Raw genomic sequence first — 23673 nt, 5'->3', positions numbered from 1 at the left:
GGGGAAGAAACTGCGAGGAAGATTCTGACACTGAGGAATAGTCTTCCTCCAAGCTGTACCATGAGCAGCACAGCTCCTTACCTTGAGCTTGACTGCACACTAGTAATTTAGCCCTAAGAGAATACAATGTTGGTTGTATAATAGTATTATACCATAACCAGTGATACCAAACTTAATGCTAAAAAGAAATGTACTGATATACAAAGCTAAAAAGGTATGATTGAAATACATTTTTAAAGCAACAGACATATTCCTGTAGCCTGTAAGCCACAGGGAGGAACGGTGGGAGAAGACAATATAGGTACTACCAAGTCTATAACCACTTAAATCTTCAAGATAAGATACTCTCTGCTTTTCAGTCAGAGAACTGGAAGATGGTTTCTGGGTTATTGCTGTCTGTAGGGTTTGTTGACTGCAGTGTCTTTGTAGGTGTAGTTTTACCATGAGAATGGGAGGAAGAAGAATGTGAACTTTCACTGGAGCTGCTACGTGTCTCTGTGCTTGTACTTGTTTTTTTCATTTTCCTTCTCTTTGCAAGAGGTGCCTTGTCAACGTTCTGGAGACAAAATCCTTCCCTTTTGTACTTGTTAAAGGCCTGTTTAAAAATAAAAGGTAATGCTAAGCTTTTTCAAGAGGTCTAAGACATTTTATGGCTTGTAATTGATTGTGAATGTTCTATGGTAAGTCATAAGATAAACTGTAGTATCTTGACACATCCACTAATTCTTACTATAGCTGTTACAATAACTTTACTAGCCTTTACATGTATTTAAAAGCCAATACATAACATTATTAATTGGCATCTTTCCCACCTTGTTCTTTTTAATTTAGAAGTATGTTTTATTAAGCCTTAAACCTATTTAAGACTACATTTTCAGAAACCACACTTAGTTAAATTACAGTTTTTCTTCCAGTCCATATTATGCTGCATTATTGGGACCTCTCCAAGTAACAATTCCTTTATTTTTCTCTTCTTGGTAATAAGAGAATACAAATATTTCAGCATAAATCTGCTCAATTTCTGTTTACTCTCTGTAGAAGAAATCATGAGAATGAACACTATGTTTGTATAATACAGTTGCAGTTCAAATGTTTTTCGTAAATATAAAGTGGTAGACAAGCAAGTCCATTAAAAAAAGTATCTATGATATTAAAAACATGAAGTAGATATGTTCCAGGAATTTTACCTTGCTTTTGTAGCCATAAGGACAAAAAAATCACACAGTTACTTATATTAAATAGAAAGTTTCTTCTTTTTTTTTTTTTTAATAAAGTTTCAAGACCTTTTAATAGATTTCTCTAAGAAACAGAATATTTATAATAGCCATTTCATGAACAGTTGTCCCTCGGTCCCCCAAGCCCCATTAGTATAAGTGTCTTCAAGAAATTAATTCTTGTCTCATCATTCATGTTTTCACTGTACTCACTCAAAGATGTTAGGTATGCTTACAGCTGCAATTTTTTCCTCCAATCACGGAGTTATAAGGACAAATATATATTTTTAATTAAGAGAAAACATACAAAAATATAGATTAACACATTACAAAATTTAGGACATAAGACTTCTTAGAACTTACATGAAAAGTGGCTTTGACATATGTATGCACCGCAGCTCCTGAAGAACCTAAGTTATCAGGAGTCATTAGAGGATTGGATGACAGCTGGCTGCCATCCTGAAGCCATTCGTTGTATCTCAGGCTGGACATTTTAATTCTTTTGTTTGGATCCACTGTTAGAAGTCCTAATAGAAACATATCACATTCTCTTAAACTGTGAGCTATTTCCATTCTTTTACTAGAAAATGCAATTATTTAAGAAAATCTCATACATTGCTTTGATAACTAATGACTATTTATCCCAGGCATGCCAATATTTATCCTAGATAAGGCTCACACAATGTCATACTATCATCCTCTCCAGAAGAATCATTAAATGCAAGAAGTTGCTGTTTAACTGTTTGATAACTCATATCTCTTTTCACACGAACTCAGAATTACCAAATGATTCCTTCACTTAAAACCTGACTATGATGAAGTTCAGGAGAGTAAGCCTCAGATTCTCTGCATGATCCACTGAAATCCGAATCTGGAGATGCCTACATTTTTGGCAGAAAAATTCCTCAGAAGCCTGCTTCTACAAAAATTCAGAACTCCATCTCAGTAGAATGAAGATTGGTGTCTACCTCATGCTGAAAACATAATGAGATGCTCGAAAGCTTAAGGGAAATCAAACCATGGCAAGTGTGAATGAAGCAGCTCAGAAATACAGAAGTCTTGGCACACATTCCAAAACAACCCAAGGAAAAGAATTATAGTAATATATTCATTTTCTGCAAGCTCAGCTTACAACATTTATCTCATAACCTGGTGTTTTTACAAAAGCAAAACTAATGTAAAAGAAAAACTCTGCTTTATAATATGTTTTAAAAGAGTGACTTCACTTTTTCTGAAGCACTTCAGTTACTTCTAACCCCGCTACCCTTCCATCAGCATCTCACTGCATTAGAAAGCTTTCTGCTAGGCATGCAAGCAATTTGTAATGCCATTCTAATGTGTCCACTTTCACCCACAACTTGTATTAGGGGTCAGTACATAGCTCAAGCTGTGGATACTACTCTGTCAGGTTAGGCACTCTGACGCTGATCACAGCATCCAGATACTGGATAGTTCTCTAAATTTTATCTTTTGAGGTAAAAATATAAGGTACATGAAATATTTGTGAATACATACCTTGAATTAACTCTTTAGCCTCTTCAGAAACATTTTTCCAAGCTTCTCCTTCAAAGGAAAATTCTCCCTTTTTTATTTTCTTCATAATTTCCAATGCACTGGTACATGTTAAACTTTTGTCTTGAGACTGAAATGGTACCTGTCCCGACAGCATTGTATACTGTCATCAAAACAAAAGCAGTATTAACAAACCCAGAATATTTATTGACAATGCTATTACTAAATAGGGAGTATTGTTTGCATCATCAGTGCTATACAACACAACTCTGACTAGCATTAACTTCAAGGTTATAGAAAATTTAAAATATGCAAGACTCTCTCTGGAGTCCTTCTTAGGAAAAACTTTAATAAGTTTCAGGAAACTATAAACAAAACACAATGGTATTTCTATCCAGTTTATAGCTATTGAAATTAATTATCTGTAAACCAGAATCCAGGCTGATTCCTTCTCCAAATTGAAACTGTAGGAAGATTATATGGATGCCTGTAAAATCTCCTAACAAAAATATCTCTTTTTAAGAACTAGACAGTATCAAGTATTTTTTCCATTCTCAGAAATGCTGAATTTAATTTACTGTTCAGAAAAAAAAAAAAAATCTCCACCCCTGCAAAACATCTTTGGAACCTATTATTTGTGCAGCGGTATTTTAACTTCATTTGAATTCAGCATCTTCCCCATTCGAGTCTGAAATTGCATGAAGTCCTTTGCATTTTAACAAAAACTAAATACATACAATAAAAAGGTACAATTAAAAACCTCTATCACTCACCAAAATGACCCCCAAACTCCACAGATCACAAGATTCATCATAACCATTGTGATTCAAGAGCTCCGGGGCAGCATAATGAAGAGTAAAGCATGGAGTCTTAAGAGGCTGATTATCAGGTGGTTTTAAACGAGCAAAGCCAAAATCAATTATTTTTATTTCTGAATTATCAGTTTCATCTGTAAACAATAAATTCTGAAAAACAAAGACAAAATCAATACCAGCACTGGTTAGAAAACTGGTTAGAATACTTAATAGCTACTTTTTCCCCAACATTGATTACTACAGAAAACCTCCCATTACCTAGAGAAAAGGGGAAGAGGGCGGGGGGAAGGGGGGGAGGGCGGGGGAAGGGGCCCAGTGGCCAGGGAAAAAAGGAAAAGCAGAAATAACAGTACTCTGGGATGTAAGAAAATGTGATGTGCTTATGTGCCTCCTGTGTATCTGCAAGTCAGGATAGTTCTGTCTGAGACTATTAATACAAACGGGTATTTAGCAGAGAACAGTAGGGAAAATAATCTGGGGAACACTGACAAGAAAAAAACCAAAGACATCAACATAAATGGAGAATTGCCTTCTTCCTCAGACAAAAGAACAGCTTTCTTGTGTGTGAAACTCTTATTGCATGTCTTGTCTTGTGACTGAATACTCTTTGGTCCTCAAGTGGTAACACGCTGAAGCCACATTGCCATGAGCACAGGAATGCAAAAGAATAATTTGAAAGCAAGGATGGTGGAATAGAAAGTGCACCAATAGCTCGGTAGTTGTACTGACTGCTGTCTGGCATGGATCTCAAAGTCAGTATAGACGAGACCTGGGACCAACGGCATTCAAGCACTGAAGGCCACATAGCAGTCCAGCCTCGAACCAATGGCCTATTACTTACACCAAGGCAAAGAAGCCTTGATACAGTAGTCCCTGAGAATTCCAGCTTTACAGAATGGAATGTGGCATCTCGGACTTAAAGACAGACAAGTTGTTATCAGTTCAGAGGAAGATTTAAAGGCAACCTGTTGTTCTCTTCCCTGAGTATTTACATTTGTCAAGAAAGATACAAGAGTGAAGCTAAGTCTTAGGAGAACTGGCTAAGGATAAGATGAATTATAAATGATTTCTACTCCGCCCTTGAACTTCTGGGAGAAGAGAGAACAGCACAATTTTGCTGTTGCCCCTGCTGTTTAACCTATGCAATTCTAGAAAAAGTCTCGATACTAGAAATCCTATAGCCCCATGTAATTTTGTATTACAAAGGTGAATGACTCAACACAAAATAATTAATTTCAAACTCACTAAGAAGGGGAAAAAACAAATGGTTCCTAGACTGCAGGCAGATCAATAAAGAGAACTTGAGAGCATTCATTAAGGATAAAAGAGAACAGCTGCTACAAAACAGTATTTTTGCATTCTGTACTGCTTTTATAGCTTAATGCACAATCAGAAAAGTCAGGTTTTCAATTAAAATGTTGCACAAAATTGATCTGAATGAAGCCTATTTCACAAAGTTATTAATTCAATGAGGGTGATTAATACAATAATCTTTTTTCTATGGTGATGTTATATAGCCAATAAGTAAATGAAGAACTGCAGTAACATTGGTTTTAAGAGAGATCTCCTTTTGTTAGGAGGAAAATGCAACTGGTTATGTAGAGAAAGAAAGATATAGTCCAAATGTCCTAAGTTGGGTTCAGACTATTTTGTTGATTAGGTGAACAAAGTGTGTTTCACAAAAACCTACACTTAAAGCTATATTCCACATATATTTTAAGGATATATGAACAACATTATATCTGTCTTGGTATGTTTTTTTCTAGTATCTTTAGAACCCAGTTTACAGATTAATGATCACTTCCCTTCCCAGAAATAGTCCTCAAATCCTCTACTAAGAGACTCGAAATGGTTACATATGCTACCCAAATTCTTTATTTCTGTGAATCTGTCCACGATTTTTCCTCTATCTTGCAGAGCAATAGACACAATCTAATTACTATTGCTTAAACAAAAGAGTCTTCCAGTCCATGCAATTAAAAAAACCCCTTATCCTTAGTGACATGTAACCAGACACATTTGTTAAAATACGCTTATCAGTATCACAGTAGATGTCAAAGTTGAACAAACAAATCTGACTGGAATTGTTAGAAAAGCAACAAAATTTCCTATATATCTTTTTACAGAAAGGTGGACTAACCACATCTATATTGGGAAGCCTGCATATCCCATATTAAGTTCATGTCTGAACCTAAAATAGTAACTTTCAAAACAACAAGCAGGAAGGAGACAGGCTGGCTAAGTCCAACTTTGTGGAGGCAATGCATTCTGCAAGCTGTTTGCTAACCCTTCATTACTTGGACTTCCCAGACTTCTGTTCTTGAACATCATGTAGAATTGAAGACTGCCTAATTTACCATGCAGCTGAAGTTCTGCTTTAAAGAATCTGGCCTTTATATTCAAGATGGTAATATAACTGAAATTATGAGAATAGGAAGAGAGAAAGGATTTCTGGGTTTCATCCTTTTAATAGTAAATTGTTTCAAAAGCTGTTTTCTTTCCTTGATGATATCAGCAGAGAAACTTTTTCCAAGTCCTATTTTCAACTGACACATTAGAATTTCACAATAGTCCCTCTTTATTTAATTGGGTTTTTTAGTACAGAGTTTGGACTCATTTTCAAATTCAGTTTAATACCAACACCTAGCAGACTTCTTTACCTGTTGAATTGGAACTACTATAAAAGAAGCAAGTTTTTAATATATCAGAAGGTATGTTACAAAAGGATGAAACATTGATAGGAATGGTGGATCATTTTAAACTCCACATACAAAAGGAGTAGCTCTTTCCTGAGGTACAATGACTGTAATCACCAATACAATATAACATCCTTATTGGATGAACAAACATCAATTTACACTATTTTTAGGCTAAAGAAAACTAACACATATCCAAGCCCATTGCTGGCAAAGAAAAAGGAGGAATATTGGCTCCAGGAAGCAGAACGAAGCCAGTGGTCAACCTTACCATGGTAAACTGAATTGTCTGGAAGGCAAGATGTTGCTCCACAATAAAAATACCGGAACAAGTAATTACTGAAAAATATATATTAAATAATAGTTTCCTTAGAGAAACTGCTAAACTCACTGAACTCAAATCACACATCTTTATGAGCTGGCTGCATTAGTTTGTGGTTCATTTTGTCTTTAATTGGGACAGAAGACAGTGCAAGGGTGTTGCAGTTACCTCCAAAAGAAGCCCTACCGAGGGAATTAAGACCAAACAAAAGGTGGAAGTGTACAGGCAAAGTACCCAAGCAACCTAGCTCTGCTTGTGAACTGTTTCATAGAACAAATACATACTTACTACTAGTAAAACTGTGCCCAAATAGGCAATGTTTTTGAATGAGTGTAAATTGCTTACAAAAATCAAAAGTGTTTCCTAACAGTTACTTTTACCTATGAACAGAAAAATATCTACAGAATTTGCTAAGTAAATGTGGTAACATTTTATTAGAAATACAGAAGTAGAAAAAGCTGGAGCAACAGAAATAAGTCACATTCCAGATATATAATAACTTAATGTCTAAACATACACAAGCAAGTCACTATACCTCAGGTTTCAGATCTCTATGGACTACTCCTACATCGTGCATATGGCTCACTGCTGAAACAAGTCTGCGCATAATGTGACTGGCTTCAGTCTCACTGAAATGTTTCTTTTTCTGAATACGTTCAAGCAATTCTCCTCCCTTCAGTAATTCCATGACTAGAAACGTGTGAAGCTGAAATAATAAAGAAAAATATGGAATGTTAGAAATGTAACATTACAAATCAACATTCATTCATGAGCTAGGTGCTAGTCTGATAGGTTCCCAAAGTTTTAATAAATAAAACTGCTACTCACAGCAATTCGGAAAGCCAATAAGAAGCACCAAACTGTATCTCAGATGACATTTTTCCCATAAATCTCACTGAGATTGAAGAATGTTGATGTCTTCCCCGTGTGCACACAGATGTATTTACAAAAATGCAATGCCATCATGTAAATGGATTAATTTGTAGGGAGACAAAATGTTCCTCTTTAGGCTAACAAACAACACTGGCGAAAGCTAGACTTTTGCTGTTTAAGCTTGTTCTGATACAGGGGTACATTTCTATTAATATGCATAAGGAGTTAGCCATTTAATGGTACTAAATCATTTAAAACCACCTTGAAACTTTAGTGAAATCAAAGATTATCTAGAATTTCTCCTGATTTCATCCTCTACAGAGTAGTAGCCAAAGCTACTCTATCATTAGAATCACAACAGACATCTTCCCAAACATTAAAGAGTATTTTTTTATTTTAAAAAGTAACAATCATTTAGATCGTTGTTCTTTTTAAGACAAATAATAAGTAGTAACTTCCTTGATTTTAAGACAACATTAGCACACAATCAACTGCAATTGAAATGTCTTGCCATTAATCAAACAGCAGACTTCTCAGGACAGGAAAGTGAAGTTAGTATTATCAAAAGGCAATTGATGTAGGCATGTGATGGCTTCTAGCATTTCCTTCCCCTGAATGACAGTAACAAAAGTATTATTTGCAAGCAAAGAAAAAAGTTCTGTGAAAAGGTCAAAAAATGAAATTCAAATAGTCAGGAACAGAAGGTGCATACTATTTAGATATCAAGGAACAGAAGCAGAGCTATGCGGACAGAAAGCAGTAACGCTTCTCAGAGCAAACAAGGTGTCTACTAGTCACATTGCTAGTAGCGCTTTTAAGATATCCTCTCCTGCAAATTTTCTTTATGTCTTGGGAATAGTTGACAGGAAAGTTGGAAAGGATAAAGAGACTTTTCTCTGCTAGAAAACTTCTTGTGGCTCACCAAAAGAGACTGCAACCCAATACTCTAAGGTTGGATTACTAATGTAGAATTTGATCAGGCTGATACTAGAACAAGTTAAAGAAAAAGTTCCAAATCTTAAGACAAACTGCTGACATATCAAAACTAGAAAATTTTGATCAGTTCTGGTCTTCAGAATATTGTGTATGAGTGATCTGGAAGATAGCACCTGGGAGCTATGAGGAGCAACTAAAAATACAGTGGTTTGGCTGGTTGAGAGTAGCCTATTCAGTTTCAGAGCAACCTGAAGAACATCTTTTTCAGATATTCCTAAGTATAGTCATTTTACTCAAAGGAAATGAGTAAAAAAAAAGTGCCTGTGGAAAAAAAGTGGAAAAAGTGCCCTGTTCTACACACATGTACTCATACTGTACATGAATGCAAAAAAAGGCATTCATTAAAGATTACAGTACAGATTTTTCATCCTCTCAACTCATTTAGAAGTACTCCATATGAGCACCTCTGCTGGTCCTTGAATAAACAGCATGATGGGGCTAGACTGGGATATGTGGGGGAAGCAAGAGAGCCCATGTTCCGTTCCAAAATCATAGACTAGAATCACAGAGCAGATTAGAGGTTGGAAGGGACCTCTGCAGGACATGCGGTCCAAACCCCCAACTCAAACCAGGGCCAACCTCCCAGTTAGATCAAATTATGGCTTATTACATGCTTTGGAGCTTGCATTACACTAAGGAAAAAGACAATTAACGTCTCTAAATAAATCCTAAACTGATGTCAATATATTTTCAAATGGAGGCTCTACTTTCACATTCAGTAATTTAGCAAGCTATTTGGTTATCTCCATTAAGTTACTAATATGTAAGAAAAAAACACTAGCTATGTAACCTTCATATGCAAGACTTCCAAACTATTGCACGAATATTATTTTAAGATTCATGACAACCCCGAGGGAAGGTGATTAGGTATCTCAGTATCATAGATATGGAAACTGGTCATGAACATATTGTATGATGATTAACAAAGTCGACCGAGGACAAAAGGAGAAACGGAATCCAGGCCTCTAATTCTTCCAAACACTTTTCCGATTTGCTAGAGTAACTGCAAGTTCCCTTGAATGCAGAACTTCTGCTTCATCTTCTATACTGACTAGACAAAAGCGCTAGGAAAACAGCAGCCTCCACAGTAACAGTATGCTTAACTCCTAAAAGTTCTTGAGAAAACACATGGCAGTGTGTTTGGCAAGTGCTGGTTATAGTTTCTTCAAAATACCTGGTCATGATAAACTTCATGTAACTTCACTACGTTCGGGTGTCCTTCGCAGAGTTTCAGAGCTGTTATTTCCCTCTGGGTGTTGGCTTCCATTCTGGAAAAATTAAGCAGTCATTCTGTACCAATTTTACTGAGCAAATTGCACATTCAAAGTGACACCCCTATTTTTTTTAATTGCTTGCAATCCAGATTTTTTAATATCACAACCACTTGAACACAGTTAAAAGCATATTCAAAGTAAGCTGAGCAAAACTCCCCATATAACCCTGCAAGATAGGACATCAAAAAACCACACCCAAATCACACAATGTTTCCGATACAACTACAGCTTGCTACAGCAAAAGTTGAAATGATATTATAGAATAGTTTCTATCTGAAACAAACCTTTCCCTTAGTCCAGGGCATTTTGACTTCACCTCTGTTCCTACAAATATTTGTTAGTTCATCTGTATCTTGAAGACTTAAATTATTGGTCCAATCTTTTTACATTCTTATAGGAGATAAGCTGTATGGAAACTATGAGCTCCTACTAGGAAAAAAAAAAAAAAAAAAAAAAAAAGAGTACCATCATCTATATATGAGCTGTGTTATACAAATAACCCCCTAAACCGGGCATTGTAAAAATCTGAAATGGAAGACATAAGAAGAGACTAGCTCCAGAGCAAAAATGATCACACAAGTTCTATTTCAAGACTGAAATCTATAGCCCAAAAAAAGGGAACACTGAATATTATAAAAACTATGTGAATGGGAACAGAGCAGAATACTTTCTTTTCCACTTAATACATGTGTTGATGTATTTTGGGCAAATAATGCCTGAAAATTTTTGCCAAAAGTCTCTCCAAGAAAGGCTAATCCTATACTGACTTAGAGAGTAGCCTTATGGATAACACAGATAGAACCTCTCTCACCACATGTGTTCTTAATTTTTGGTTGCCCCACCTCCCCATCCCCCCGCAATTAGGACCAGAACCATGATGAGAATTTTGTGCAAGAGAATTCCGTTTTTCTGCAACATCATATAAATCAGCAAGTAAACTAAGCTGTTCCACCTCCATCTCTGCTGATGTTGTTGTTGTTTAAACTGAAAGTGATTTCAGGTCCTTAAGAAATTAAAAAACTGACTCAGATAGTCTTTACCCTTAAACTACTACCAGGAGAAGGTGGACCTAGGAAACAGATGAAGAAGGTTCAGTGTCATGAACATAAACCTTTGAAATTTGTGCATGGACTTATTCTAACTATTTCCCCTCTATAAATAGTTACCATCTCCGATTTTAAACACACAATACCATGAAAAACAAATGGGAAGCTCTAGAACAGTAACTCAAGGAAGTTTACAGGACTCCACCGTTTCATTTGCCCTCAGACACACAGAAAAACCTCAAATTTTTGGATGGAGGCAGGTCCAGCACTACTAACAAAGCAACACCACAGAGGAATTCTTGATCTGAGCTTTCACCTCAGTATCATGAAAAGGTTTTCCTAGGTGTAGGATTCACTTTTTTTGGCACCTTTGATAGGTAGGAGTGAAATGCTGTCTGACTTTGAGGCAGTGAAGTTACTAATAACCTATTATACTTTTCCTTTTAGCAAGAATTACTACTGTGGTCCTCAGAGCAATATTATTTACAGTTTTAACAGTTTCTTAATTCAGGGCACGTTTGTGTCCAGTCATTCAGAGTGTTGGTTTGACTGCTACCTCTAAAAACTATACAAACATGTTCCGAGTCTGCTCACAGCCTGCAATCCCAAAAACATCTCTGTATACAGGCCACTTCTTACCTTCATTTAGCCTGCTCCACCAAGATGAAGGAGAAAGAGCAAAAGAACCTGTGAGTAATATCATTTAGGGATGTAATTCCTAAAAGTTTAGTTCTATGGGAAAAGTCAATACTAGTTTGCTCACTGTTATCCAGAAACAAAAAAAATCCATTAGCTTAAGATGAGATGGGACTACTCCTCTGCAGCTCTGCATGCACCACAGAAAAAAAAAAATTTGAATGTAGACACAAGGCAGAGATTTCCAGATTAAAATACCCAATTTAGGTGTCTATTGCATACTACTTGTCTAAGGCCTCATTATAATGAGTGAAATTCTAGTTAATGACTCTTACAGGGTGAATTAGTTCACTGTAAAATGCATACCTAGAGTAGGATTTAGTGGCCTAAGCATAGGAAAGCCTGGAAGACATCAGCCATGACAATATCTACATAAAGGTAGTCACAAGACTGATGGGAACTGGAGGACAGAGAGGACACCAACAGATGGCACTACGTAGATGCCTATGTTTAAGTTACTGAATCCCAATGCTAGTGTCTGGTCATTGAGTCTCTCTGTAGGCTCCACTAATAGGTTTGAGTAGGCCTTCATTAATCACAGCAGACCTAAGAAAACTGACTCACACACCTGTATTTACGTGTCTTATTCTTGACCTTATCCTGTCCAAAAAGCATGTGATGAAACACTTAAGGTGGACAGTTACTTCTAGAGTCTGGAAAAACAGAGGTACAGCCAAATGTCTTGGAGAAGAGATCACTGCGGACTATCATTCTGATAGCAGAACTTCTACACTTTCCCTCTCCTGCCAGCATTCTACAACACACTAGGGACATATTTACTGATGAATACTGCAAAATAAAGCTAAAAATCCATCCACTCCTCAAGGAATGCCTTATCTTCATTCTTTGTGCAGACACTGCCAGAGGTATCTATTCTGGAAGAGGACCAGATGGTCCCCATGTACAAAGCAAGTCAGCTGCCTCCACTGTGGTGTTCTCTTCAGAACATCCACGAAACAAGATGTAACTTAAACAACTCCATAGTCTAATTCCATTTTTTATATACACATACACACACACATTCTCTCTCTCTCTCAATTAGATCTGAGGCAACCCACATTACAGATCCTTCTTAAAAGCAATTTCCTAGGCAATCAATTGGGCTGCTTAGGAAAGGGAGCTAGCATAAGCCTACATTCGGTTCACTTAGGTCTAAAGACAGGAAGGCCTTATACCCTACTCTGGCTAGGAGCAAAATTAGGGGAAATTAGGGTAGAATACAACTAGGAACCAGAAAAGTACTTGTTAGGTTTCTTCTTGTGTCCTCCCCAACAAGAATAACATTTTGTCTCAAAAGACTCTCAGCATCTTTTAAAGGTCATAAGGTTACTATAGGGTTTCTGTAGATTCTTCAGCTAGGAAATTATTTTAAATTTATTTTTCCACTTCCAAAAATATAGCGAACATTATTCTATTCCATTGGTGACAGTAAGCAAAGAAAATATTTTTATTGTCTTATAGAATATTTATACCTTTTGCTAATTATTTTTACTGCATACTCTTGGCTAGTTTTCTTGTGTAAGCACTTTCGACATATGGAAAAACTTCCTTCTCCCAATGGTTTCTCTTTCAGATCCAGTTCATAATGATGATAAAATGGAGAGTCCTGTTAGGAAACTGTCTGTATTTAGTTCTGCAGAATACTTTTAGTATACACATTCAAAGACAAAGAGTAAACTTTTGTAAGAATTTTCCATCTACATTTAAGATTGTAAAAGAGCTCTCTTTTTGATAAAATATAATCTTAACTTCTATTTAATAAACTGCATAAAATTTATTCTAACAATCAGTAAACGTTATGTTACGTTAAACAAACATAATCACTAAATAAATCATTACTACTACAATAGCTTAAGATACAAAATATTCAGACAAACAGGATCAAAGATGGCTATACATACATTTATCCACAAAACTATATGCTCATTTGAAGACATCACAACAGTATGTGTTCTTATAAGGCTTCACACAACTATACATACTTTTGGGCAAATACATCACAGAAGGGATTCTGATATAATTAAATTCAGCTCCAACAATGGTTGGCTGAATAAAAACTATCAGGAGTCAAATTACTATTACTACTATATTTTAGTCTTCTGGAAAACTAGACAATTATCTCATTTTTCAGATTAAACTTCAACCACTTCTCAACAGTACCACATGCAAATTATATCGTTGGATCATCTGAGGAGCCATTATGGAGAACAGATAAATGAATGATGACTACTTTGTAATCCGTAGCCTAGCTTGTGATTGCTGCTTTGAAATTTATATGCAGTTCAAAGTTAACCAAATTAATTCAGCTTTTTATATTATTATTACCTTCATCATAGCACTTCTGGCAATAGTTGTAGTTCCAGGCCGCTCATCCCCCATATAAAACTGAAGAGGATCTACTGTAGCTGCATTGCGTTTAAACAAAATAGAAGGTGCAACGAAAGAATATCCCTATGAAATATAAGGCATCAGAAAAGGGCATGGCTTGAAATTGTTGCACACAAAATATCATACTGTGTACAAAAGATTAGAAGTTTCAGAAGAATTTTTCAAAGAAACTAGAATTTTCATAACATAATACAGAAACAGTAACTGGTTCATTGATGGGTAGATACTACTCTGTTCAATGTGAACAGATATCTTCCTGGAATTAGTTATATGATTCTCCACAGTTATAGATGAAACAATAATAATACAAAAATTCTGGTAAACAATGATAACAATCTGGCTCAGCTTCAATTGTTTTGCAATAGTGATAAAGGCTCATACTTCAAACCAGCTAGCTTCCCAGATCACCTTTAAGTTAAGGCATGAGATAGTTCTTACGTTGTGATGTAAGCATCAAACCATTTTGAATGGCAAAACTTCGTATAATGATGCACCCAGTTTGAGTATCGTAACAAGAACAGCTGTGACTACCGTTGCAGGATGAAACAGACCATATTATGACACGCATAAATTGCTTGCTACTGTCACTACAAACCTAACAGCTTCCAAAATATGATGCTATATTCCTCTACACTAAACAGATCAAGAACAGCCAATAAAAACCAACAAAACACAAGAAGGGGGAGGAGAGACAGCAATCTGAATGGCTGTTGACCTCCGCAGCTTTGGTACTATGTTCAAGGCTGCACATGGGCTGTTTCTGCCCATTTGACATCCAGACTGTGTAGTCCAAGAAGGAATCATTCTTTAAAAGCATGAAGGACAGCATGGTAAGCAAAGCTTTGCTACTGATTTATATAGAGTAGTCTAGTAATTAGCGCACTCTAAAAGGACATGGAAGACCTCCTTTCAACTCTGCAGTTAGCTCCTATCTCAACTAGAGCATAATGTGGACACAGGCAAACTACATTGCTGTTGATGAAGCTGGTAGCCCAGGCTGATGGAGTCACAATGACAAGACTCATAAGGTATGCATAATCAATACAGGACAGACTGCCTTCTGCCCAGCAGGTAGGACATTCAGCTGGGAATGGAGACACATGTAATTTTATGTTTGCAGTAGGACTGTTTCCACCTTTCTCATTTTGCAGTTGCTAAACACACAGCCCTGGGAACTGGGATTGGAAATTACATAATTAATTCCCTACAACATAGAAGACGAGGGAAGAAAGCTAGCTATACCTGTGGAATTGTTCAAGATTTTTTTTTTTTTTTTTAGTTAATGTGAATTCTTAAAATACCTGAAATATTCTTTCTGAAGTCTGAGGGGTTGCTGCAGGAGAATATGTCGGATCCATTTCTGTAAACTCTTCTGCAAAATTACTGACATCCAATTCATCTCTGATTACCGGTTTAAATGGAGCTGATACTTTTTTGGCAGCTAAATCATCCCAATTCATATTCTAAACCAGTAACAGAAAAATAAGTTTGAATTAAATGAAAATTTACCGGAAACAGATATTGGAAAGAGAGACTTATCTGGAAACAAACAATCCTAAGTCCATTTGCTATTTTCCACAGGCATATGAAAAGCATTTAAATCATGCTGTACTAATTTGCTTAGGTAAATGCAAGAAGTATCATACTTATTTGTAAGTAGACAGAATCCAGTTTTTAAAAGAAGAAAAAAAAAAAACCCTACAAAAAAAACCCAAACCAAAAAATAACCCAAGGAAATTTAACAGTGAGATAAAGCAAGCAATTAGTGTGACAGCTCTTAAATTTCTTCCTCTATTTCAGAGGAAACAACATGTATATTTTTGTAAGCCACAGTGCATGCATGCATGCAGTATCTTCATCTTTTCATTGCTGATTTCTATGCTTAATTACTATCTCAGCTTCCAGAGCCCTGAGAGCATAATGCCTCTGGGTTCTTACTTAAATGCATGGCTAGAAGTAGGAAGCATAGATATGGTAGTTACGAGAAAATAGCCCTACTACTGTAAAGGAGTGGAACTGAAATGAAGTCAAGGTTAGAAAGCGTTGTATGAGGAAAAAAACATACTTAACCCCCCCCCCCCCCGCCCCCCCGCAGTGAATAAAGGAAGTTTAACTCTACTTTGTCAGACTCTCTTGTAAGAGGAAGGAAATACAGAAGGGATGAGAAGAAATTTAGAACTTAAAAAGCCAAGATATTGTCCATGCTGAATGCTACGATAATTAAATCGAAACTATTTATTTGAAAGGTTTCATTTATACTACCAACTTTAAAGATTTCAAAATTTATACTAATTAAAAATATACTTCACTTCAGAAGCACTGGAAATACATACTTGGTCTGTTTTCAAAGAAAGGACATAATTTTAACTGCAATAGATGGAACAGTACAGATGATGTACAGAAATCCAATCTTCATCACTAGTTGAAACCAAATGTTAATACACTAAAATCTGAACAGAATTAAAATCTACTAAACAAGACTAAAGAGTTAATTAGGCAAAGGAAAATACAGAAGAGGCATTTATCACTAATGGTGAGTTTTATCAATATAGAAGTTTTACTAATAATTTTAGTGGCAAACTTTCTTTTAAAAAAACAACACACAACATATAATTTAAGTGTATTCCATTAAACCTTGGGGTTTAAGTAATGTGTCTTTTGGCTGCTTCGAGTAACTGCTAGTAAGAGAATATATTAAGAGTCACCCATGCCTTTCTTGTGCCTATGCACAAAATCCATATACATAAGCACTTGGGATATTCTTACTAACTTCAATGCAATTATTCATGCAATTAACATGCTTCTAAGCTATTCTGTTAAAAAAACAACAGAATTTCTTTAGACTTGGATTTCAAAGGCACTAATGTAGAGTAAGTGGTATCTGGGGAGTTTTGTTGTTTGTTTTACCTGGAAAAAGGGATGTTGTTTGATTTCATCAGCATCAGTGGGACCACAACCTAGCCTCTTCTTGGGGTCTTTCATCAAAAGACGCTGAATTATATCCTTAGACAGTGCACTCATTTCTTGTGGATAAGGTGGCTCACTTTTTAATATTCTCCTGCAAAACAAACAAAATAACAGTTATTTTGTAATTACATAACATGTTGAGTCTTAAATCAAAGAGTTACCATACTAACGGTAGCATTTAACATTTCACTTAAACTTCTACTGTACCCAAAGACAAGAGGATGACAAATGTGAAACTTTTTTTTTTTAATAAAGAAAAGGTTGAGGAAATGCAGACATGAGGATAAATTATGTAACTTAATTCACAAAAGAAAAACAATTCTCATTTCATACATACTGAGCTTACTATTACTATTCAAAAGAAATCTTTTAGCTGCAACAGAACACTCCACAAAAACATCAACTTGATGCCTAACAGCAGACAAAAAACCAAAAGCAATTCAAATGTTAAAATTATTAGAAAGAGGAAAAACACCCACATTTGGGCCATTTGAGGTTTGCCTGTACCTTGTATGTTGCATGCAGTGCTCATACCCTACTATCAAAAGGAGGCACTATAACTGGAAAAGTTTTAGAGAAGAGTAACAAGATTAACCAGAAATACAGAATGTGTTTCATATGAAGATCTACAAAAAAGGCTAGGACTATCCAGCATAGTGAAAATGGCACTTAAGGGGACAGGGCATATCGTCCCCTCAAAATGACGAGCAATAAAGAAAAAGTGGATAGGGACCTCACTGTCTCCTTCAATATAAGAACTAGGAGCCGTTAAATAAAGCTAGTGAAAGTTCAAAATCTTGGAAGCCTAAACAGAATCATATTTCAATACCTATCTTTTACAAGTGCAGTCCCCACACTTTCATATAAAGAGGAAGGCAAGTTTTCCTTCAGCTGCTCCAAATGTAGATATTGAAGCTAAGGACTCTGAAGGAAAATTGAGCATGCACACGCAGACAATATGTAAAATTGAAAATTGGGGGAGGCGGCATACTTTATTTGTGAGTGAAATGTGATTTCACAAATGAAATACAGTATTTCTCAGTGAAATACAACTTGCAGTGACTTTTTGTCACTTTGGCTCAACCTGGCCACTGTCGTAAAGGATAACAAAAAATGCTTCTACAAATATATTAACAACAAAAAGAGAGGCAAGGAGAATCTCCATCCCCTACTGGATATGGCGGGGAACATTGTCACCAAGCATGAGGACAAGGCTGAGATACTTAATGCCTTCTTTGCCTCAGTCTTTAATAGCCAGTCCAGGTATCCACAGGGTATTCAGCCCCCTGAGCTGGAAGACAGGGATGGAGAGCACAATAAACTCATAATCCAGGAGGAAGCAGTTAAGGACCTGTTAAGCCACCTGGACAACCACAAGTCTATGGGGCCTGATGGGATCCACCTGAGAGTAGTGAGGGAGCTGGTGGAGGAGCTTGCCAAGCCTCTCTCCATCATTTATCTGGTTAACAGGGGAGGTCCAAGATGACTGGAGGCTTGCCAATGTGACGCCCATCTACAAGAAAGGCCGGAAGGAGGATCCTGGGAACTACAGGCCTGTCAGCCTGACCTCCGTACCGGGGAAGATCATGGAGCGATTCATCCTGAGGGTGCTCACAGGGCATGTGCAGGACAACCAAGGCATCAGGACCAGTCAGCATGGGTTCATGAAAGGCAGGTCCTGCTTGACCAACCTGATCTCCTTCTATGACCAGGTGACCCACCTAGTGGATGAAGGAAAGGCTGTGTACGTTGTCTACCTGGACTTTAGTAAAGCCTTTGACACCATCTCCCACAGCATTCTCGTGGAGAAACTGGCGGCTCGTGGCTTAGACAGGTTTACTCTTTGCTGGGTAAAGAACTGGCTGGATGGCCGAGCCCAGAGAGTTGTGGTGAATGGTGTTAAATCCAGCTGGCAGCCAGTCACAAGCGGTGTTCCCCAGGGCTCGGTTCTGGGGTCAGCCTTGTTCAATATCTTTATTGATGATCTAGATGAGGGGATCGAGTGCTCCCTCAGTAAGTCTGCAGATGACACCAAGTTGGGTGGGAGTGTTGATCTGCTGGAGGGTAGGAGGGCTCTGCAGAGGGATCTGGACAGGCTGGATCAATGGGCAGAGGTCAACTGTAAGAGGTTTAATAAGGCCAAGTGCAGGGTCCTGCACTTTGGCCCCAACAACCCCATGCAACGCTACAGGCTTGGGGAGGAGAGGCTGGAGAGCTGCCCAGCGGAAAAGGATCTGGGGGTGCTGGTTGACAGCCAGCTGAATATGAGCTAGCAGTGTGCTCAGGTGGCCAAGAAGGCCAACAGCGTCCTGGCCTGTGTCATAAATAGTCTGGCCAGCAGGAGTAAGGAAGTGATTGTCCCCTGTACTCGGCACTGGTGAGGATGCACCTTGAATACTGTGTGCAGTTTTGGGCCCCCCTTACTACAAGAAAGATGCTGAGATGCTTGAGCGCGTCCAAAGAAGGGCAACGAAGCCGGTGATGAATCTGGAGAAGAAGTCTTATGTAGAGTGGCTGAGGGAACTGGGGTTGTTTAGTCTGGAGAAGAAGAGGCTGAGGGGAGACCTTATCGCTCTCTACAACTACCTGAAAGGGGGTTGTGGCGACGAGGGTGTTGGTCTCTTCTCCCAACTAACTAGTGACAGAATGAGAGGAAATGGCCTCAAGTTGCACCAGGGGAAGTTTAGATTGGACATTAGGAAAAATTTCTTTACTGAAAGAGTGGTCGAGCATTGGAACAGGCTGCCCAGGGAGATGGTGGAGTCACCAATCCTGTAAGTGTTCAAAAAACATGTAGAGGTGGCACTTCAGGATATGGTTTAGTGGGCATGGTGGTGTTGGGTAGACAGTTGGACTTGATGGTCTCAAAGGTCCTTTCCAGCCTTAATGATTCTGCAATTCTGTGAAAGAGACCTCTGGAGGTCATCTGGTCCATCCCCCCACCCGCTCATAGTCACCTACAGCCAGTTGCCCACGACCATGTCCAGAAGTCTTTTGACTATTTCCAAGGAAGGGAGACTCCACCACCACCTCCCTGGGCAACCTGTGCCAGCACTCATTCACCTTCACAGTAAAAGTCTTTCCTGATGGAAAACAGGGAACCTCCTGTGTTTCAGTTTGTGCTCATTGCCTCTGGTCCTGTCACTGGGCACCACTGCAAAGAGCCTGGCTCCCTCTCCTTTGCACCCTCCCTTCAGGCACTTATATACATTGATGAGATCCCCCTGAGCCTTCCCTTCTCCATGTGGAACAGTCCCAGCTCTCTCAGCCTTCCCTCATATGCTTCAGCACCTTTACCACAATATCATTCGTTTATGTGGCACTTTGCTGGACTCTCTCCAGTATGTCCATGTCTCCTGTACTGGGGAAACCAGAACTGGATCCAGCATTCCAAGTGTGGCCTCACCACTGCTGAGTAGAGATGAAGGATCACCTCCTTCAACCTGCTGCTACTTTGACTAATTCATCCCAGGATACCGTTTGCTCTCTTTTCCACAAGGGCACATTGCTGGCTTATGTTCAGCTTGGTGTCTACAGATCTATATGCATACTCTCACTGTGGTTACTTCAGGAAGCACAATACATAGAAGAAGCACTTAGAGTGCCTCTGCTAAACACAGACTGAAAGATTTTGAAGCTATGAGAGACTGAAGCTGAAATTATATGAGGTTGTGGCAGCACTAAAACCTCGATTGTTATATGTCTCCGATAGAGCTTAGGTTGATCACTGTAGGACATCTAGTATTTTTTTAAAGGTACTGCATAATATATCCTTAGAGTCAACTATCTCATGGGAAATTTTTTATCTTGAAATACGTAACTTCTTGGATTACTCCAAAAATAGATGCAAACATATGGTTTCCTAAATAATCTTGTCCTGCCAGTGTGGAAGGACAAAAACAAGTTCAATATGCACATATCCCATGGGTTGTTTCTAGTGTCATAGTATCCAATTTCAAGCAAACAAAAAGACAAAGCATGCTAAGCTCTTGGTTTAAGTAACACTGAAATGAGTTAGGAAAATACAGTCTGAGTTTTAAGATGGATTGTATCTTTAAATGATGTAAGGATGATCTGTCAATAAGGGTCTAAATCTCAGCCACTGCTAGCAGAAGTAACAGCAACCACAAGCCTCGTCTTCAACTTCAGGACACACTTCACTTTACAGAAAAGGAGAAAGCAGCAAAATATTGCCAAATGACTTTCTAATTAGGGATGTCAATACCAAATCTAAACATCGCTAAACAAGAGGAGTCTTACATTGTAGGACTGGTGGAGAAGTAAAGATTCAGCCTCTTCAGAAATCGCACAGTTTCAGAAAGCAGAAGCGGGTAAGGAAGTAAGAAGACCTTCCTGTTGTAAGACAGAAGACAGCATATCTTGATAGCAAAATTTACAGGAGGGCCAACAAAATCTGTAATGTCTTCTTAGCTTGAAAATCATTTCAGTTGGAGGAGTCCAAGGAAATGTATTTATCAACCTTTCTGATAAGAGAATCAGAAAGGTATATTAACAAAGATCCTGGAAAGAGACAAGTTCTCTTTGGGCTCTCAGAAGGTGAAAAAAAAAAAACCCCCTAACAACCCTAAGTCAGTATTCTTTTAAATTTATTTGTAAAGCAATGGGATTGAGACTCTGGGATGTCCTTAGAATCCAAAAGATGAATTCTAGAGCATTTTCCTGTCCGAAAAATGTCAGATTACAGATGGCCAAATCAGATAAAAATGCTGAATTGGGACAATTGGTAACATGGGTGACAAAGAGAACCAATGAGCACAATTTCTCTGTGCAGGCTCAGAAGACCAGTCTCAGTACTCATGATGCTGAGAAGTGCTAGGAGTAAGATTCTTGCCCATGCCTCCGGCTTCTGATGAAAATACATTCACATAAGAATAAGAGAGTGAAACAAGCAAACATAAGCAGTGGGAATTCTTTTATAGAACCCTGCACTGCAAAGTTACCAGAAAATTCTTAGCCAAAAGAAGTACTTCCGCAGTAACACCACTAGTAAGTCTCATCCTTCCAACTGCAAATTTTCAGTGACATATTTATTGCATGTCCTCAGCCAGCCTGAGAACTGCAATCAGTTGTACAACTGCAATCAGATGGGGTAACTGAGCAGAGAGTCCCTGTTGAAGCTAAGACAGGTTTCTAAAGTAAATTTTCTGCTCTTTGAGTAGAAGCCACTTCTTAAACTCTTGGGGGAAGTAATCCCCTACAAAGACTGTATCTTTCAAAACAATTAGCATACATATTTCGCCAATAATCGTTTGGTATAACACTGTCTTTTACCTAATGGAAAACTTCTGTGGCAACAGCATCCATAATTCCCGTATTCTGCCAAGATAACCGTTCTAAATCAGTTCTTTTTATAGACAAAATTAACAATGAAGTGGTATTTAGCTATGTGAAAAGCAAGATATGATTACACTGAGGGATATCTTCCATCTGTTGACCCTCCTAGAGTCCACTGCAGCGAAGGCAGCATTTTGCCATGCTGTACAAGCAGACTCCATGTAAGCTGCATTTATACATGCCAGTGGCATTTGTTCAGAAATACTTTTGAGGTTGACTGAAACTATAAAACATTCATGATGCTCTGAACTGGTTCACAGAGCCACACTAAAGAAGCAGTGAAGAATGAAGCTAATTTCTTTGGAAGTTCCAGGAACTACTGACAATTATCATGGAATTTAAGTATGTGAAGCTGTATACACAGTAATTAGGATGGAAAGCAAGCTGCCAGAAAAGAAAGACCATATGGGATCAACATGTGAGAGAAGGAATTGGTGAAGACTAATCAAGTAGCTTGATCAAGTAAAGAGTCTGGCTTCACCAGTACAACACTAGTGAAGTGTTGTACTGAAGGGTAAGTCACTCAAGGCTATAACAGTAATCCATAAAGTGTTCAGAGGAAGGAAGCTGCGTGTGTCAAAGTCCTTCCCAGGATATCTGTGCTTCTGAGAAGAAGGTATGGCCTTTAGCATCAACCTGCCTTTCCTTTTCTGAATTTCACCTCCATCCTCTTGCACACTTCATGTTTACGTGGTCCAACAACAGTGACAGAAGGAGAAAGAATTACGTATCCCAAGTGGCAACTGTGTTCAAAGCTGCTGAAGGACTACTCTTATTTTCTGCTTCTCCTAGCCTAGTAAAATGCCTCTGAGCTGGGATGAGCTGAGATTACCTCTGCTGATGACAGCACTCTGGCTGTACTGAAAACACTTTGAGGGAAACCATCCCTTGCATAGGTCAAGGAGGTTATCACTTTGAAATCCTTGATCATTTCCATCTTACCCTTCTCTATGGCAGACTATGCAGTGCTAGGAACTAACCCCATTGGTATTGTTCTTCAGGAATTTAAGCACTGATGAGTTTCTCCCGTAAATATTACAGACCAAGAGCATACATGATAATGTGAAGGACATGCTAATGAATGATAAGGAAGAGAAAGAAATGCTTAATCTTCAGTGAGTGGGGGATACAGTAGGGAAATGACACTTGGACCTTTTGATGCTCCTCCTCATTTATCCATATCTTCAGAGCCATTCTATGTAACAGGTGCAGGCTGCTGAGCCGGGCAAATCAGCCAAGGAAGTCACTGATTTTGTTAAGAAAAATTCAGAGAGTTGCCACCACTGATCTATGCTAGATTGTAGTTTAAAAATTACGTATACTAACCACAGGTTTCTACTGCTTTGGTAACGAACAGTAAGAGATGGGATATGTGTTTGCTGGCTGAATAAAACAACCTTCTACAGAAGGCATAGTATTTAAAACCAACCATAAATGTAAAAATCATATGCCAAAGGCTTATACTACAATGTCAGTCTAACGAGAATTTGAAGAGGATTCTGACTTCATTCATTCCAGG

General features: G+C 38.0%; 1 protein-coding gene across 3 annotated transcripts in view; it reads right to left on the bottom strand.

Moving 5' to 3' along the window:
• Window positions 1-355: 355 nt before the first annotated feature.
• The window catches only part of RPS6KA5 (ribosomal protein S6 kinase A5), a gene marked incomplete at its 3' end in the record, with an annotated part of 56919 nt that continues 33601 nt past the window's right edge, over window positions 356-23673 (bottom strand). For all 3 annotated transcript variants that reach the window (XM_082000480.1, XM_082000481.1, XM_082000482.1), the window contains 10 exons: window positions 16740-16890; window positions 15134-15295; window positions 13770-13895; window positions 12917-13050; window positions 9603-9696; window positions 7095-7265; window positions 3500-3691; window positions 2730-2889; window positions 1578-1741; window positions 356-595 (listed from right to left, as the gene is read on the bottom strand). In XM_082000480.1, the coding sequence (XP_081856606.1) occupies window positions 356-595; window positions 1578-1741; window positions 2730-2889; window positions 3500-3691; window positions 7095-7265; window positions 9603-9696; window positions 12917-13050; window positions 13770-13895; window positions 15134-15295; window positions 16740-16890 (1594 nt within the window). The remainder of the gene's footprint in view (window positions 596-1577; window positions 1742-2729; window positions 2890-3499; window positions 3692-7094; window positions 7266-9602; window positions 9697-12916; window positions 13051-13769; window positions 13896-15133; window positions 15296-16739; window positions 16891-23673) is intronic.

The sequence above is a fragment of the Phaethon aethereus genome (assembly GCF_964289735.1).
Source record: "Phaethon aethereus genome assembly, chromosome: 5".
Taxonomy (NCBI): Eukaryota; Metazoa; Chordata; class Aves; order Phaethontiformes; family Phaethontidae; genus Phaethon; species Phaethon aethereus.
The sequence above is the reverse complement of the archived record's forward strand: the minus strand, read 5'-3'. Positions and strand labels throughout refer to the sequence as shown.